At 35.9% G+C, this 19,140-nt stretch overlaps 1 protein-coding gene across 4 annotated transcripts in view; it reads right to left on the bottom strand.

Moving 5' to 3' along the window:
* The window catches only part of DIAPH2 (diaphanous related formin 2), a 229,851-nt gene that overhangs the window by 179,084 nt on the left and 31,627 nt on the right, over positions 1–19,140 (bottom strand). For all 4 annotated transcript variants that reach the window (XM_054214099.1, XM_054214100.1, XM_054214101.1 and 1 more), the window contains 10 exons: positions 17,892–18,028; positions 16,594–16,702; positions 13,450–13,560; positions 11,911–12,029; positions 10,843–10,959; positions 10,002–10,120; positions 8,507–8,571; positions 6,570–6,674; positions 3,515–4,111; positions 1,111–1,225 (listed from right to left, as the gene is read on the bottom strand). In XM_054214099.1, the coding sequence (XP_054070074.1) occupies positions 1,111–1,225; positions 3,515–4,111; positions 6,570–6,674; positions 8,507–8,571; positions 10,002–10,120; positions 10,843–10,959; positions 11,911–12,029; positions 13,450–13,560; positions 16,594–16,702; positions 17,892–18,028 (1,594 nt within the window). The remainder of the gene's footprint in view (positions 1–1,110; positions 1,226–3,514; positions 4,112–6,569; positions 6,675–8,506; positions 8,572–10,001; positions 10,121–10,842; positions 10,960–11,910; positions 12,030–13,449; positions 13,561–16,593; positions 16,703–17,891; positions 18,029–19,140) is intronic.

Below are 19,140 nucleotides of genomic sequence, written 5' to 3'. Positions count from 1 at the left end.
AACCGATACTCAGTTGTTAGTAGCTGCATTGCCAACTCAAGATAAAAATATTACTATCATATCTCCAACTGAAGGAATTAAGTGTTTGAGAAATTAATGATTTTTTTCATCTAAAACCAAGAGCAGGAGAGCTATTGACATGACATACTGAGCAGCCTCACTTACACTGGGCAGAAATCTCCAGCACGGTTTTTATTCTTACTTTATTGTTCTCTCTAGTAGCCAAACCAACTCATTTCACACTGTGTTTGAACAAACATCAGTAGACTGTCTGACACTTTACCATGTTATTATGCAAACAGTTCAAAGAGCGTGCACTCACATTTAACCCTTTGACAACTAAGTTACATCCTTCACTAATGGCAGTTACAATGCAGTTTAACTGTATATAACTTTCCGGGGAGGATGCTTCTTAGATTACACAACACAAATTTAAATATTGATTAAAGGAGTATATGTAAAGGCTTTTTTTCTTAAGTGACAGCTGCATATAGTATTAAAAAAAAAAGTGAAAGCAAAGACTAACAACACAAACACAAGAACTCTGGAAAGAACGATGGTTTCAATCTACATATACCAGAATCATGACAGCAGGCAGAGTATAAAGTTGTAATTTTGTGATTCAACCGTATATTGCAATTGCTACATTCTAAGTCTGACTAGTACTTGTAGAGGATTTTGATTTAGCACAGTGATACAAGCAAGTATGTTTTTGTTACACATCAAACCCTCCATGTGTGGAATATCTAAAAGAACCTGACAACTTACAGTTCCTGCAGCTAAGAATATTAATGAAGGTGAGCATGATTTTAGGATTAGATTTTCAATTTAATTATAATTTAATTTGAAGAAAATTCACATCTGTCTGCAACATACCTTGCACTTTTAGAGAGGTATTATTATAAACTGTTCCTCCCCTCATGCTGTAAAGTGAGGGAGGAGCAATTATTGTAATAGACTGCTACGCTTAGTAAAAACATACATTTTAAATCATCTTCCTGCTATAAACCCATTCTATGAATTCCATGGTATTGCACAAAGCATAAAAGACACTGTCATTGCAGTTTTAAACTTAATAAAAGTATAATACAAAGTAAAAGAGAAATGTACCTTTCATTTGTGTTCCAAAAGTAACCGCCAATTTTGCAAACAGTTCTGGGTTTTCAAATTTATCTTCTTCAGCTTTTACCCAAAAGCTGTTTTCTGCTATCTCTTGAGGCTCAATCTGAAACAAAAATGGCATTTCCAAAGTTAGTAACTAGTATTTTCGATAATCAGGTTAAAGCCGATGCTACTAGACTTCTGTGATAATTGGACTGAATTAAGTTCAGCAATGTTCCAGGTATTACGTTGTCTTAAAGATGCTTCTTAAACAAAACACAATCAGATGAACTGTCCTCTATCTACACAATGATTTTTATTATATTTCCCCCATTCAACAAGTTGATAACATATTAGCATCTAGGTTTGAAAGTGTTCTAGCTTTCTCTTGATTACTTTCTAGACAGTTCCCAAATTCTTCACCACTGGTACGCATCCCTGCTACTCGAGAACTGTAGAAGGAATAGTCTTTCTTACACTGCCACAGTAGGGAATATCTTATCTGCCCACAATACATCAACGTGGACCCTTCAGTGACTCGATATTAAGTCTGTAGGAAGAATTATCTTTTTAAGTATCAGAAATAATGTTATACTTTTTTGTTTAATTGTTTACCTTTTTCAAATGTAAACACAGATTTCATTACAGTACCTTACATCAAACTGGCTAGATTAAGAGGAAGAAAGTACTCTGCAATATAGAAGCTGAAAGCCAATTTCACTCTCCATGTATAATTTAGAACAGCTATTTTCTTTTCAAAATACGTTCCTCCTCCAGTTTTTAAAGTCTTATCAATTCTTGCTGACAAGTTTGCTTAAACACCAATTAATTTTCAAGGGCTGTTTAACATGATATGCAGGAAATTTATCAATACCACACTTGTAAACCTCACTGGGATTTCACTGCAACACGTTGGTCCTCCACCTTTAGCCATACGATCAATCCCTCAATGTGTAGCTGCTTTACCACCAGCTGCAGTAGGACATTTTTAAAAACTACTTCAAACCAACACTAATGGCGAAGACAGTTACAGCAAAAGGCACTAAATCAAACAATAAGAATTTTATTCCCCAAAATGATGTCTCCTTAAAAGCGGTGATCAAACAGACTTTCCTCTTTTTCAGTACCCCGGAGATCTTTGGCCCTCCTCCCAGAGCACTTAAGCAAAGCGTCCATCTCCAGTTACCTTCCACTGTCACACAGTGTTCAGATGTACACTTTATGAACTATTTCTATAAACACATGAACATAATTGATTACAATGAAACTGGATGCAATGACAAATATGTACTATAAACTACAAAGCTTATTTTTCTATATGTTTACAGGATAGTAGTCAGTTACAGAACTAGTGCAACTGACTCTAGAATCAGGTGTTACTTAACAAGGACTACTGAGTGCAGAAAGGATAAGTTACACGTATGGCAGGAATTCTTCCTTAAGTGAGATGCCTAAATAAATGAAAATGGTTAAGATAGTTTCTCTCCTACAATTCATTTATCAGACAAAGCAGTGGGGAGCCAAAGATGAGCAGCAACTTCAAGAGAGAACAATATTGCCAATGGCATACAAATTTTCTTCTCCCCCTTAAGAAAATTGGCAAAATATCAATTTGTGGTGAAACCTGTATTCCATAAGGAAAAAAAAAGTCCAGACGGAAATACCCAAACAGATACAAGGGCTTAATATAAAAATTAGGAAGTAAAAGATCGTAAGGGAAACTAACTGCAATAATAGTCAAAAAACATTTTCTTAGAAGCCCAGGTGGAAATGCATTTCTAAAACATTAGAGCTCCATTTCAAAAGGAGGAAAAACAGTTTTAAAAAAAAAAATCCAGAAAATTGTACGATAGAATCTTTGAAGAGAGTAATCTTCTCAACAGAACGATGACAACAACATTCAATGGTAAAATATCTTCAACAGATAATAAACATTTCATAGGTGAGGAAGTAATTATTTTTCTATATATGTAAAAGGGGTTTAAAGGTTACAAAATTGCATAATTCATATGATTCATATGAGTACATGAACTAAAGGGATTTTTATACGGCCAGATGAATTTCAAAGGAAAAAAAAACAACCCCAAATCTCTGAATTCCAACACTGGGTAATGCCATATTCCTCAAAGTAATACATGAGCATCTTTTCCAGTATGAAAACTCCTACATTCTTGTTTCTTTTTAATAATACAACTAAGCTACTTAAAACAGTCCATTCTTTCTTCTGAAATATAGACTATATTGGTGTGTCTGGCAGGAGGTTAAAGGTATTTTGCACAGACCTTTTAAGAAAACAGCAGGACTATATGATTCCTTTTAAATTCAGAAGCATTAAAGTTAACATTTATTCACATCATCTCCTTCCTCAAAAGCCACTTTTTATCAATGGGAATAAAAACAAACATCATAATACCTTTGACCAGTTGATCCTCTTCATTGTGACTTCCAACTTATACTTTTTCTTCTCCTTCATCCCATGTGGTAACGCTGGTATCACCGGAAAGGGAGCAAAAGGAACACCTCCCAGAGGTGGTGGCATTGGAGGCCCACCAAAAGGCGGTGGTGGAGGAGGTGGTGCTGCTCCACCAGGTAGCGGAGGTGGTGGAGGTGGTCCTGCTCCACCAGGCAGAGGAGGAGGTGGCGGCGGTGCTGCTCCACCAGGCAGAGGAGGAGGTGGAGGAGGAGGAGGTGGTGCTGCTCCACCAGGCAGTGGAGGTGGTGGAGGGATTGCTCCACCAGGTAGCGGAGGAGGAGGAGGAGGAGGGGGAGGAGGAGGTATCGCTCCACCAGGCAGTGGAGGAGGAGGGGGAGGAGCAGGTATCGCTCCACCAGGCAGTGGAGGTGGTGGAGGAGGAGGGGGTATTGCTCCACCAGGTAGCGGAGGTGGTGGAGGAGGAGGAGGTATTGCTCCACCAGGTAGCGGAGGTGGTGGAGGTGGTGGCGCATTCTCACTCAGTAGGGTTGAAGGTAATGGTGCTGCTTCTGTCTGTTGACCTGTCAGGACTGGACCCTGAAATATAAAAAGGGAATTATTTTCATCGGGGAGGAATTTTAATATGAAATTGAACCAACTAGGATGCCTTGTAGTCAACTGTACCTCAAAAAAGTGAGAAATGCAAGCATTCTCCTATTTAAATGAGAAACAATAACAACAGATTATGCCACGTTCCATAAAACTGCCAAGTAAACTGAATAACCTAGCGTTTTTATAAAAACAAATTGTTTCCATTTTAAAGAAAATTTAATAGTAGCAGTAACATTTAAGTGAACAGGACAGCATTTTATTTCTTACCAATGCACAAAACATTTATCCCACTTAGGCTATCCTGGCAAGCTGGGGCACCAGAGATGGTAATAACCACGCTGCATTTTAACAACACTAATTTGCTGGTGGAAAATTTGCCACAGAAAATCACTGAAGTGGCTATTGCAGTGCAAGAGGTTACGGGACCACAGTTGTTTGTTACTGTCCTGACATCTTGTTTGGAGGGAAAAGAATTTAAAAACCAAATCATGCTTTCTTTTAAATCTGTCTGCAGTTGTTTCTGCAGTGATAGGAAGAAAGAGCAATTGCAATGTCAATTCTAATAAACTGCAAAAGGAACAATGAAGAGAAACGGCAATACGTTAAACCATCAGAGAGGCTTCTGTAGTGATAATGTGATCCTAGCCTAGTACGAATTCCTCACAGACTTTTGTCCTTCAAGACTATCTGTTAAAAAGCAGCATCGGAAGCTATGCACAAACCACCATACAAGCTCATAGTCTACTTCCTCTACTATTTTTTTATTACAAAATTATTATGTAATATAGGCTGTTCATTTAATCTAATTTTCATACTATTTCCCTACACGATTATTTATTGTTTCTAGTTTAAAGGCAGCAAATTTGTTAAAAAAAAAAAAATCAAGCTGAGAAAAATCTGAGTGCACCTAAAAATAAGTGCCACCATATATTTTATGGGGTGCATAACACTAGAGAAAAAAGGCATGGATACTAGAAAGTTAATGCATAACACTTAATTGTACCATTATTGTGAAAGAGCTGTAATGTCTGCATAACCTGAACTGTGTTAAAATCGATCTAACAGGATTAATAATTAGACTAAAAATAATTTTTTTTGCTTTGCATAAGGCACGTGTTTCCTTGTCCCATGAACTACTACACAAATTGTAATGCGACAACTGGTGGAGAACTCATTAAAACAGACTGTCAAATTGCAGTGTAACGTTGTCTTGTAGATATTTGTAACAAACAGTAAAATTGGTAAGAACGAAGTATGAACAGAAGTGTCTGTGTGTGAAAACAGAATAAGAAATGACAAGACACCACAGGTTACAACGACGACTTGTATCGATAGCAAAGAACACAACAACGACGAACAGCAATCCAGCTGTTAAATGCAGCGTAACGTGCTTACATTGAGATGAGGAGGCCCGTGCTCTGATAAGTCTATAGCACAGACAACTTGCCAGCAGAAGACCAGCATTCTGAAAGCAGGATGATGGCAACCAGGTTATAGAACATCACATGCTAGTCTTCCTCTTACTATCCAAATAGGAAGTGAGATCATAGGCATTAAGAGATCCACGTTTAGGAAAGAAGGCAACAGGTAAACCTTGCCTAGCACTGAAGGAGTACAAAATAAGCCAGGCTGAGGCATAAAAATCAAACCATAGTATCTGTTAGTTCCTAAAGGGTATAAAAGACCTTTCTAAAACCCAGTTCATTGTCATTAAACAGGAGGAACCCAAGAGATGTTGCAAGGGCTCGACAGGCAGCGTTTCTTATCCTCTCTGCTTCACAAGTGTTCCTGGACAGACCACTTGGAGATACAGTTTTGGTGCTTGTGAGCAAAATTTATGAGGAAATGAATGCAAGAAAAATCACCTTTGCTAAAACTAAGCATCACCTTCCCTTTCCATAAGGTCTTGCATTTTTTGTTATATTTACCTATAAGACTACATAAAGCTAGTGGCTTCATTAATTTTAGAAGTGGCTACACTCTAATAGCCAGAGTTCAAAAAAAATATTGATGTTATCAGTTGCATGCACAGGCTGAATGGTATGCACAGCTGTTATGACTTCCACCTTTGCAATTTAAGTATAAAGCCTTCCAAAACAAACACTTTCTCCAAAACATATGGAAGTAGCAATGTTAAAGCATAAACAAATACTTGGAAAAAAAGAAGGCAGGCTGGACTCAAACATTTCACAGCCTAAGGAAATTTTTTCCTCAATAAAGCAAATATCTGTGATAGGTGTTGAATATACTACTATTTGAAAAATGTTACCTCCATTAATGATCCTTAGTAGTTTATGCCGGCTTAAAAACAAATCAATACAACTATAACGTACATTTCAAACTCCACAGAGACACTATACTCCAGGGCAATTTCTTTTCAATTCTTTAAAAAAAAAAAAAATTCAACTCAACTGTAGAACTTAGTGTGATTTAGTTTTATTACCTGGGTTCGAAGCTGCTTGATTTCTGTTTCAAGTTCTTTGATTTTCTCTTCTCGTTTCTGAAGCTCCGCTTGTGCCTCTTGTCGAGCTGTGAACTCTTCATCAAACTGTAATGATTAACCAATATAGAAGTGTTTGTCCATTTATGTCCACACTAGATATTATATTTTCAGGAACTCTTTGAACAATATCACAACTAGTGCAATAGATGCACTTTTAGCTTAAAAAAAAAGTATTTTTCCAGTATGTGTTGTTCTAGTACCATGTAATTTCTTCCATCAGTAAGTCAGTGATACAGAACCACTCAGATCCTGCTTAGTAAAGCTGTAAGTTCAATGAGTTTCCCCCCCTCAACAGAACCTTGCAGACTTCTCAAACTAAATTCAAGTATGTATCTCATACAGCAAGCTTAAATCTGAAGAGAGACGTGTGCAGCTTCAGCAGTACCATCCGTAAAGTAACGTAAGAAAGGAGGTAGCCAAATAAGTCGGTGATCCCTTTAGTCTTCATGTCTCCATATAAAACAGAAGTCCAGTTTACAACATGGTTGTGAGAAATTTGCTGTGTATTTTCATCCTGCTGCAGTTTGCTAGGCTTCAGATATTATTAGCATCTTTAAAAGCTTCTGTTATTCATTCTTCCACAGGACAAAACAACTTATCACTAGGAAGAGCATGTGTTGACTGCCACTAACAAAGTACATTATGATAAATAACTCTGCCAAGGAAGCATCACAACAATTTGCTTTTTTAAACGCTTCCACATTTAACATCGACGAGAGAAAAGCTAATGACTTCATGCAACCCTTCATCTGAAATTTGTAATCATCATGTTCAAGAACGTGTACTGCCTTTTGGCCCGTAAAAAGGCTTCTTGGACCCCTCCAGCAAAAAATCTCAATATTGAATGCTTTTTAATACACAACAACATGGTTATGAATTTCAGTATATTGCAGCTAATATAGTACATTAAGCATTTCATATGTTGGATATGATGAGCTGAAATTAACAAAGTACCATTAACATAATCTAGGAAACAGGAATTTAAGTAACTTGAGAAAATATGTTGCATGAAAATATTTTCAGCACAAACACCAATAGCGATAAAGCAGAACGATAAGCATCAGTTTCTTTAGAAACATGCCCAAAAATTTTCTTACAAGAAATATACTGAGCTGCAATTCTTCATAGAGAAATCACTTTAAATGTCTAACCCCTCCTGTATCTAGTAATAAAAGAGAACTGCCCATGACCAAAATAGGACTTAGTTTCCAAGTTCCTAATAAAAGAGAACTGGATCAGAAGAATAAAACTGGTTGCAAAACAGGTTCCCAAATGTGAATAAAAAGGAAATAAATTACTCATCCTCATAACATAATAAGTTATCCCTGGACATTACAAGGAAATAAAGCAGTATTTTAACATTAGCATCTCTTGTGCCTAAGGAGTTGATGCTTTTTCAAACACTGAATGACACTGCTTTTCAATAAGTTTCTTCAGGTTCTAAACCAAAGCTAGGTGAAGAGTTACAACATTTTCCCCCGCTATTTTGTTTTTTTGTTGTTTTGGGCTTTGGGGTTGTTTTTTTTTTTTTAAGTATATACTAGCACTTTAGGTATTTAACTACGACTAAGTATTTCAGGACAAAATAGCAACCAGTGGAATTTTTCCCATCAGTTTTCTACAGCAGAGGATACAACTGAAGATACGTCCAGCTAACACTACTCATCGGCTTTTGAATTCAGAGCAAGCTGAATCTGAGCCACGCACACACACAAAAAAAACCCCAAACCCACCCATATATTAAACGTGAAAGAACATCCTCCCTGCAAGATACACTATTTCCCCCTTTCCACTAGGTTTCTACCGTGAAACAAGCCTACCATGTTTCTGTCAGGCTTCTGTTCCATACCTTAAAAAGAGTGATGATTAGGGCTTACCTTTCTGGAAAATTCTGCTGCTTTCTTTTCACTCTCTTCTACTTTAGCTTTGTCCACACATGAATCTAGAATTTAAATAATACACCACACAGAAGTCAGGTAAAACGTATCACAGCTTTGATGTGCCTTCCAACCATAATTACCCTATGAGCCCATGACACAAAGCAACTGACAAAAACCACAATGAACTACTAGGTTGATCTGACCAAACATTTGGTGGATTATTTTGATGAGCAAAATCTGTAAATTTAAAGAAGCCGTGAGGAGACGTGACCAAGAAAGTTGAAAATGAATCGTCATAGTTCTGTCTGTGACAGATCTGAGTTTGCATGCCCTTCTCTTTTATATAAATCTACAACTAAATAAGAAAAGACGATTTTTCCATTAATATGAAGTAATAATTACTTCTGAGCTTTCAAATCAGAAAGCTGCCTTTCTGGACTAGGAATCCGAAACCAAGCATTTCTTTATTTCAGTAAAATTATTTTGTAGATAAGGAGAATTTGGACAGACTGGGAATCCTCACTCAAAGGTATAACACACTTCTAATGAATTCTCATGTGGTGTAAAACTCTAAAGGTTTTGTAAGTGAGGTAACACAAGTAACTGTATTTTACAGGTAGGAATTGGCATGGAGAGACAAACCAGTTATTCCTAAAACTAGCAGGTCAGTGGAAACGGAAGGCAAGGTGAGGTAAGATCTTAATGTAAGATCAAGTGGATCATGTTCCTAGAGTCATAAGTGAATAGAAAATACACACTTCTTAGATATGTAGGATATCTTTTAGAAAGCAATTTCCACTCCCTAAAGTCAACATCCTTTCTCTGATCCTTTTGACACATCACCAAAAAAAAAACCCCCAAACATTTTCCCAAGTGAATGTGTTCTCCAAGAGCAATTACTTCCTCCTATGAAATATTTACTCCACAGATGCCCTTGTATTTCAAGAACACAGTCTATCCCTCCAATCTTAAGAAGAACATAAAACAACGCTTCTAAATGCTGATAACTGACATTTCAATGATACAGTATTTATTCAGTTGCTTCTTTCTCACATGACATGAGCATCCAGCATCCACAGTCCCTCAATGCTTTAACTGATTAGTTTACTTGAAACTAACCTCAAATACTTGGAAAATATTAAAGAAAATATTCTTAGAATGAACAATGTAACAATTATAAATCCACTAACAATTACTGTTCATGTAATTTTGATATTTTTAACAGATCTGAAGTTCATAGAATTTATGAACAAGTAATTTTTCGTTATTAAGACTATTGTATTCAGATATAAGTCAAGACTAATTTGGAGAAGTAAACTTCATCAGTGTCATTTTATCAAATGCTGCAGAGCTTGGTCTGGCCTTCTCCACAACAGCTTATATGCATGTTTCCAGAAAAATGAAAAAATTCACAGTCGTTTTAAGTTTAGACTGAAACACAAAGAAAAAAAAGTTCACTTCAGTAAAATAAAATTGCTTATAGTATACAAACCAACAAGATGAGTAAAATCCACGTCCATTCTTCCTCTACATTTGAAATCCGGGTCCATGCCACTACAGTGCAATACAATCTGCGATACGCATTCTTCTATTATCTTGTAATACTGAGGTCTAGCAAAGAACACATTTTACAAGATAATAAGAATATGGACAATAATTTATTTATGCAACTTGGAGGGGGAAAAAGGGGAAACTAACTCCCAATATATGAATTCCACAATTGCCAGTAAAAGGATCAAGTTGAGAGTCTTATTTGTACTCCAGCTAATGAAGCACTGTTGTCAGTTTCTCAGAAGGATATCCCAAGTTCAGGACTCCACAAAATACTGTGTGCTTTTCATTTATCCTTTGCCAGACAATGATGAATAAAACCAACAATGTCCTTAGTATTTTCAATATATGCTGCAAGAATTATTTAGCATATTCCCAACACAGTGAATTCCATGACTGGCAACAGTACCAGCATTGAGTGAGTTATAAAATTAGTTAATTACACTGAAAAGACAAGATAGAAGGTACTGCGGAAGTATTTTTCATTAGTAATGAAACTAACTTTCAAGTTCTTTGAAGTCATGAAGCTATCAAACTTGAATAAAGAGTGCTCAACGAGTTAACACATTTTGGGATGAAAGTGTTAGAATAAGGTTCAAGTCTTTGAAATAAGCATTATTGTATTTATCAATCTCAATTAACATTGAGCAGAAAGACAAATAAAAGATCAGTTAAAGAACAACTATTCATGCACAATTATGAGCTACTCAGTTTACCAGGGTCATGATTTCTATTCTTTCCCCTACACGCTCCAAAAATCAAACCTGAGAGTTGACGCTTACCGGACATAGTAATCATTTCTGATGAGAAGGAAATGTTGGAGAATTGACAAGAAATAATTTTCAGAAGAAGTATCTTTCAACATATTGTACAGCAGATGAAATACTTCATTCACATCAGTTCAAACATTGTTAAGGAAATAGAGAAGTCTTAAAAAAACCCAAAAATTAAAACAAAGGACAAAACCCCCACCCCACTACAAAACAAAACACGCACCCCACCTCAAACCCAGTTCCCCAGCTGTTCTTCATGTTGTTGAAGCAAAACCTTTCAACACTCCACACTACTATCCTTGTTAGTAAATACACTTTTTCCAGTAAGATTATCCACAGAAACTGTCCCCTGTTCAACAATTAAGACATATGTCATTACTACTCAGCAAGATCATACTACATACTTATTACCATAGAAACCGGTAAACACGTTTCACACAAAGCTTTCATTTTCACTCTGAAGTGAGCTGGGCTATTGGCAAATACACACTAGACAATCATTTTTATTTCTTAAAGAACCAAATCACCTGTAATTCCCCATTCTGTAATGCAAGAACACCGCTTGTTAGTGATTTTATAATCCTCTCTTTCATTGCATCTACCTTCCCCTGCTTAAGTACCAGCTACTACTCTTTCAAAAGCTGCAAGCAACCATTCTGAATTTAAGTAACTTGAAATTTACTGCTTCTTCACACCCAGAGAAGGCATACATCTTCAGTGCTTCAGAACCTACTGGAAGTTTTGTTTCATCTTAGTCATCAAAACTCGTTTTTCTTCAAACTTATAATCTTCCATGGGTGTAACTTTATATCTTCACGTATTACAAGCCAGAGTTTAGCTCAGTAAATATTATTTATGAAAAATAAATTCAGTTCTCAATGACTTACATTGACGTGCAAATTTAAGTACTAATTTTCTAAGTTTTTAAACAAAAAACAAGTGGAAAAAAATCTGCTTGAGAAAGTCCCTGGGAAGATATACAACAGTGACAAATAAGCTGCACGTAGAGTGTTCTAACTTATGTTTAAAGTTATGAAACGATGCAACAAGTTGTAACACCATTTCTCTAAAGGATATTCCATTTCAGCTTTGATATCATTGAGACGATGTGACAGTTCAATTAAGTCTTCTTCTTTGTTCTCATCAAACACTCTCAGTTGAATATCAAGCTCTTCATTTTCCTTATCTTTCAAGCCCTATTTTTCAAGGCATAGTATATCTTAATTTTCCCTTTTTTAAAGCAAGAATTCCCCCCTTCAAAGATTATATCATGACAAAATGTAAGACATTAACCTTTGGAACAGGACTAAGCTGTAACTCAGTGCCTGTGTTTTTTTATTATAATTGCACAGATGACAAAAATTAAGGCAAAATGCCAGCAAATGTAGCAGGTATGGGCTGCAGAACAAACACGAAGCCTTGTAATCAAGCTGAGTTCTCTTAATGGGACATAGTCAGCAGTTTACGCTTGTTAATGTCAGAGTTTCTTTTTTAAAAAAAGCATAAGGATATTTCAAAATATTAATGAAAGTGAACATAAGAAACGTAAAGAAGCATAAAGAAGATACGCTTACAACTTCTGTTATTAACTTAATCTAGATCACAGCATAAAAACATCCATAGCACATTAAGTAATACTTAGAAGAGAAGTAAAAAAAACAAAATAAAAATTAGTACTCGGAGCAGAGAAAAATTTGTTTTTCTTGCAAGAAATACAAGTAATTTCTCTAATACAGGTAAAAGCAATGTTTAGCTTCGTACTAGGCAAATCACAAAAAAGGAAATGAGTTCAAAAGCTGTTAGTGTGAACGCACTCCATGCTTTAAATAAAACGATACAAAACCTAAATACATGCCCTAAGAAAAACTAACATACACACACCAGTAAGAGCTTCAAAGCTTAATGTCCTAAGAACTGAAGGTTTTTAGTTCTGGCAGATGTTTACGATTCAAAACTTCATATCTTAAAATTATAGCAGTATAAATTCTGTTTCAGACAAATAGAAGCAGGTATCATGTTTTGTGAGAAACTGCCAAGTAACTTAATCAGACGTACTCTTGATGTAAGAGTCAGAATGGTTTCTTGGTTAAGAGCTATAAGTCTACCTCTAAGTCACAAATACTTATACACAACTACCCATAAAGGCATACTTCTGTGCAGCGGCATGAAGATATGCAGTCTTAAAGAGAATGAAGGAGTCGATTTGATTTTTCCTTAAAAACTCCAAATGCATTTTCAGAAGGCAGATTAAAGAAAAAATAGATTTCACAGGAAACAACAGGAACGGCAGATACAAAGAAAGTCAATCCAAGATTGGTTACACAGCCAGATTCAAGTTCCTGCATGTGCTTTGAGCTCTTTATGCTAAATTTGACTACGCTAATTTAATTCCTAATATATTGACTTGTTTCAGCTACCATTCTGGTTTACATAGCTAATGAGAGCCTAAATTTGCAACTGCGCAGAATAAAAGCAGATTTGGATTGATAGACCTTCCCAGGTCTGACCTTCCCACCCCCAGTCTTTCACATCTGCTACTCTCAGTAAAACAACTTGTTTATCTTCAACATTCACAGACAGTTGACTGCGATCAATTCCTATACACAAATGACTTACAGGCAGTATTTTCTTCAGGCCACAACGTAAAAACTCATTTCTCAAGTGTATCCTGAAATCAAGATCATCTGGAGACGTAACAAGGGCATTGATGAGCTGCATACATGCTACCTGTTATCAGAAATACAGGCAAAAACTTTTAGTATGTATAGAATGAAAATAAATATTGTCTTTGACTATTTCAGTTTAATTATAAAACCATAAAACCAAATGTCAAGAGATGAATATTATTTATTATGCAGCACGCATGCAACACTTTGGCTAATTTAAGCAACACCAGATACTGCTCAGTTTTCATATTGTGAGTGGCTTCTGCTATGTTAAAATTGTATCACATAGGGGATCATACTTTATTTCAGCAAGTTCTTCCCACACTACAGTTCCACACTGCAACTCCTCCTTTCTCCACAGTATTCACCAATTTGAAAACAACCTGTTTTTACAGTAATTGAAAATTTAAAAAAGAAAAAACAAACAACAAAACCACCCCAAAAACATCCATGCACAAAGTAATTAACACCACCAGGTGTCTTTTCTACTCCTGCACAGCACCTCAGCAAAATACCTGAGGTCTTAGAATACTGGCTAATGCTTTAATTGAACAGCTGTGCACTTTAATTGATTTACTTTAAAACAGGTAGACAATAGCATAATGCCAAAAGTGCTGATACATGTTAAAAGACTGAAATAGGACTCCAGGGAAATATCAAAAGACATTAACTGCAAATAGAAGTAGCATTAGAGTAGGAAAAAAATAAAATAAAAATCAGTAGCTGCAGAGAAAGAAAGTCAGATAAAAGCACTCTTCCTGTTTTAATTACATTCACTATTTAGTTTTAATGGAACACCTTATGGAGTCTTAAATTTCTATTAAAACACTCTTTCAAAGGCACTCCCTTTATACCGCTGTATCTTCAAATAATGTACTATCATCACGCTCGCTTGAATGATTCTTGTTATTTTACTACTATGACATGACTTAACAAGCCAAAGTACATGTCCAATCTGAAATTAATAGAGAGAAGAGGTGCCATCTGCTATGATTGCTCTTGCCAGAAGAGACTCTGGCTTAATGACTTGTGCTAATACATTACAAGTAAAGAACGATTTTGTCAGAAACAAGTTAATGAGTCTTGCAATTGTACCTTTACTGATGTATAAGTGAGGTTTGGGCCGGGGCAGGCCGGGGGCGGGGGGGGAGAGGGGGCAGGAATGTTGTGTGGTTATTTTTGTTTGCTTGTTTTAAATCAGCACAGTCATAAAGTAGGAGACTTTTTCAAAATGAATTCTTTTGTGATAGCGTTATTAAGATTAGAATGTTATTTATAGAAACTCATTGAACATCTCTATCTCATCAGCTCTGAAACAAGAACTACTGACAGTAAACAGTGTTAATACAACTATAGCTGACATATATATGATTTAATAATGGAAAAAGGTATACCTTCCATGCGGGTATACCTGCCCTGCCTTTCAGCCATGGTACCTTAGTAATACAGAATTTGTATAAATACTGTATTATGAGGAGAGAATAAGCCAAACTCATCCTTTAGTAGGATATTCAGCCAGTTTGCATTCTAAGAGCCACCAAAAGTCTTGGGCTATTAGGTGTATACAGAGAATAAAAATCTCTATCTACTGAGACATAAGTAGCAATGAACATGTGACATAGGACATGGCTCAGTAAAGATCACTAGCACAGAAGACAGTTTATTTTACAAAAATAATTTTCAAACTCAGTAGATTATCCCTAGAGATGCACCAGTGGCTGATGATGGACAGAATTCCCACTGGGGAGGAACTCTATCAGGGAGTGTAATGATAGGACAAGGCATAATGGTTTCAAACTGGAAGAGGGGAGATGGAGATGAGATCTGAGGAAGAAATTCTTTGCTGTGAGGGCGGTGAGCCCCTGGCCCAGGTTGCCCAGAGAAGCTGTGGCTGCCCCATCCCTGGAGGGGTTCGAGGCCAGGCTGGACGGGGCTTGGAGCAACCTGGTCTGGTGGGAGGTGTCCCTGCCCAGGGCAGGGGGTGGCACTGGATGAGCTTTAAGGTCCCTTCCCACCCAAACCATTCTGTGTTTCTATGTCAAACACACACCAAGGAATGCACAGTTCTTGTTGAAAAGAGAAAGGTTAACTATTCAACTCACCAGACGTAGGCTAGAATTTAAGAGTTGTCATTACCAGGGAGAATGATAACAACTTACCAAAATCCTTCATAGCCAAATAAAACTTTTGACTGCAGTTTTTAGAAAATCATAGTACAAAAGAAAAAACCCTTCAAAATACTTAACAATTCAATAAGATCTATTCTTATCTATTTCTTCATTCGGCAATATTACAAAAAGGTGAACAATACATGAAGTATCTTCCTGCCACAAGTACTCCAAATGGTAAGAAACTTCAGGTGTGTGCTCAGTTGTGGTTGTGGCTCTAAACTAAAGTCAAATATTTATTTCAAGAGCAGAACACAAACTTGTTCTGTCTTTTTACAAATATAGTACTTTGATAGAATCAGTTCAAAGCTGTAAGTACCGGAGTTTTTGTTTATTTTGGGCAGGGCAAGACTGGAGGGAAAGGGGGCGTTTAAACAGCACTGCAATTTAGGAGTACTTTTTCATGCTTCTTCCCTAAACCCAAAAGATATACGGGGAGCGGTGCCTCCAACTCCACAAACTCCAACTTCCTCAGATCTCCAGTAACGATAACTAAAACATTTCAGAGGAGAGACTGAGAGCTGGATTTTTATTGGTCCATTAAATCACACAAAATTCCTGGTCAAGAAGACCACGCAGTGACAAAGATAAGAAAATGCTTTCACAGACTTATTACCTGAGCATTACATCTGGCATCCAAAAAAAGGAATATCACTAATTAATCTCCTTATAGTAAGGCTCAAGACTTTTTAATCCTATTTTGGGGGCAAGAAAGTGAGTTTTTCAGTTTACTCCATTAAAAATTAGAAAACCTAGTATCAGTAGGCCATTTCTACGTATTTTTTGTCTTTTACTGAGCACTGGAGTAATAGCGCCACAAGATTTTGATGGTAAATAATTTAAAGATCACAAAATAATACACAGTCTCCTAATAGTTTAGATTATTTCTGAAGTATTAGTAAGCATATAAAAAAAAGTAAACCCACCTGCAGTTGTAAGAATTCATGGTTTTCTAGTCCTTCAACAATATGAGAAAAGCGTTCCCTATTGTGCCTTTCAGCAGCAGTTGTTATAGCACCTAAAATCTTGTCCAGACTAAAAGAAAAAATAAACTGTCAAAAAGCATACCACAGCCAACTTTGTCATTTTAAAGATACTCAGCCCACTATTTACACAACTCCAGACTTCAGTGCACTGACAGAGAATTTGAATGTGTTTATTTACAGTTATCTATAGAAAGTTGAAAACAAGCCAAGAAGCAAGTGTTAAAATATCTACATGGTTAATGTTGAATTTAAAAAAAAATTAATAAATCACTGAAGTATTGTGACATTCAGCTAAGGCGCAACCAATGAGAATAAAAAAAAAACCTATGCAAGACTGTTCATTAGGTACTAGCTGACATGTTTGACACCTGGGAATTCTAATAAGCTGTCTTTTCAGAAATCAAAATGGTTTTATCTATTTATTACATACAAGACATGGAGTTTGTCATTTTCAACCTTCAGTAAACTAAGACACTCCATAGTTCAAAGCAGACGTATACCAACTGATTATCTTTGTTTTAAAAAGCTCACTGACATGTGCTACATAACTCCATAACTTGAACTATTCAAAACTTCAGCTACAAATGACAACTTTTTGCCTCTGACAAATTTGTTATGTTTAGGTAGAGAGATAATATTTTAATAAAATCCAAAAATATATTTATTTCTACATTACTAATATTATCTTCTAAACTAATGAAAAAATGTTAACATGTGGTATCAAATCAGTAATTTTCCTCCCCGCCGCAGGGAAGATGTCCCAATCTCACTCCTCCCCACAATAATAGGCTCAGTAGTGGCCCACTTACTAACGTTGTTCTAAAATGTATTTAAATCTGACAGCTTTTCTTGTGGCAATTAAAAGTTCACAATTCCTGATCATACTCATCAGGGGTATATATGAAATAACTTATCTATTCCTTTTTCGGCAGCCATTTATGAACAGTTATGGCTTATTAAGTCTTCTCTATAGTAGGCAATGATAGTCCTTTCAGAGCTTCCACTTAAGCCATAGTTTGTAGATCTCTGCTCATTGGCTTTTGTCTGATTTAATATTGAATTAATGCATCAGAACACATGAAAGTCTCTTCTAATTTAAACTACATTACACAAATAAAGATTTAACAAGGTTGCATTTGTTGCACTAAGTTTTCTCACCTGTGTCTAAACTGACAACTCAAGAGCATTAAAAAAAACCAAAACACCAAACCCTCAATTTGTTTCAATATCTTACTTACGTATTTTCCTCTCCAACAATGCAGATAGCAGAAAGTAGTTTCACTGTTTCGGTCATCATGTGCGGTTGCTTTGGATCAATTGCTCTTGACAACAGCAAGAGACCTCTTTCATCTCCTAGAATCCTTTGCAATCCATACTTAAAGGAAAAAAAAGCTTACAGTGAAACAACTGTATTCACCTTGAATATTCATCATCTTTGGGCTTCAGATCCTTAGGAATCCTCACACACACCTCCCCATATGAAGTCTGGCAACAGCCTGCTAAAACCTTCTGGCTATTACCACCTGGGGACACAAGTCAGTCTTCCCAATCTTACATTTGAGGCTTTCTCTAAGAAAGAGGGAGTCAGTACTTAAGGAAGATGCCATATCTTGTAAAATCAGGTAACCACCAAAAGAAAAACCAGTTTTTATTTTCTATCTATATCTGAAACACACCTCAACAGTATGAAAAAGTAATCTCCCCCCCCCCCCAACTGTAACAGCTCCTGGCAAGTTAAAATAATACTTTCCACACAATGACCAATAGAAACTGAAATTCTTTTTTGAAACAACTATCTTCTTTTATTTATTGTATATTCTATTTCACTTTCTGTACAGATAAATCAAAAAAACTTGCATGTTGGCATTTATTTAAAAATAACATTCTTTTTCTTCTTCTAAAAATAAGAAAATAAAAAAATAATAAAAAAGTAATTACATTAGCATCTAAAATTGCTAAAAATAGCATTCTTTTTCTTTTTCATTTTCATTAACTACAGGATAGTTGGTAAATCAGATATCTAATTGTTTGAAGTTACACTGTAAGTGTAGGAATAGCAGGGGTGGAAGCATGCAACCATTTAAATTTGCTTTTCCCATTTCAGACAGCCTATTCTGTGAGATTTTACTAAACTGAGCAACAATTTAGGAAAACTTTTAATCCAATTATTTGTTACAGGTGGGGGGAAATAAATCATTACGACAACACTTTAGATTTTGCTACGAATAAAGCAAAATCACAAGTTTAACACTTAGAAACGGAACTCTCACTTTACGAACATAAGTAACCTATGTTAGAAACAAGTTAGATAAGACAAACTAGATCGAAGGTTTATCCTTTACCTACTACCTACCAACTTAAAAACTGTAGCTAAAAAGATATTAAATCATACTCAATTTAAAATGAGGTGAAAAAGACATTATATGAACAAAAGCAATCATGTATTGAAATCTGAATTTAGAAAAAAAAATTTCCTTTCAATTTCAC

The sequence above is a fragment of the Rissa tridactyla genome, chromosome 9 (genome assembly GCF_028500815.1).
Source record: "Rissa tridactyla isolate bRisTri1 chromosome 9, bRisTri1.patW.cur.20221130, whole genome shotgun sequence".
Classification (NCBI taxonomy): domain Eukaryota; kingdom Metazoa; phylum Chordata; class Aves; order Charadriiformes; family Laridae; genus Rissa; species Rissa tridactyla.
Note: the sequence above shows the minus strand (reverse complement) of the source record. Positions and strands in the feature narration are given on the sequence as shown.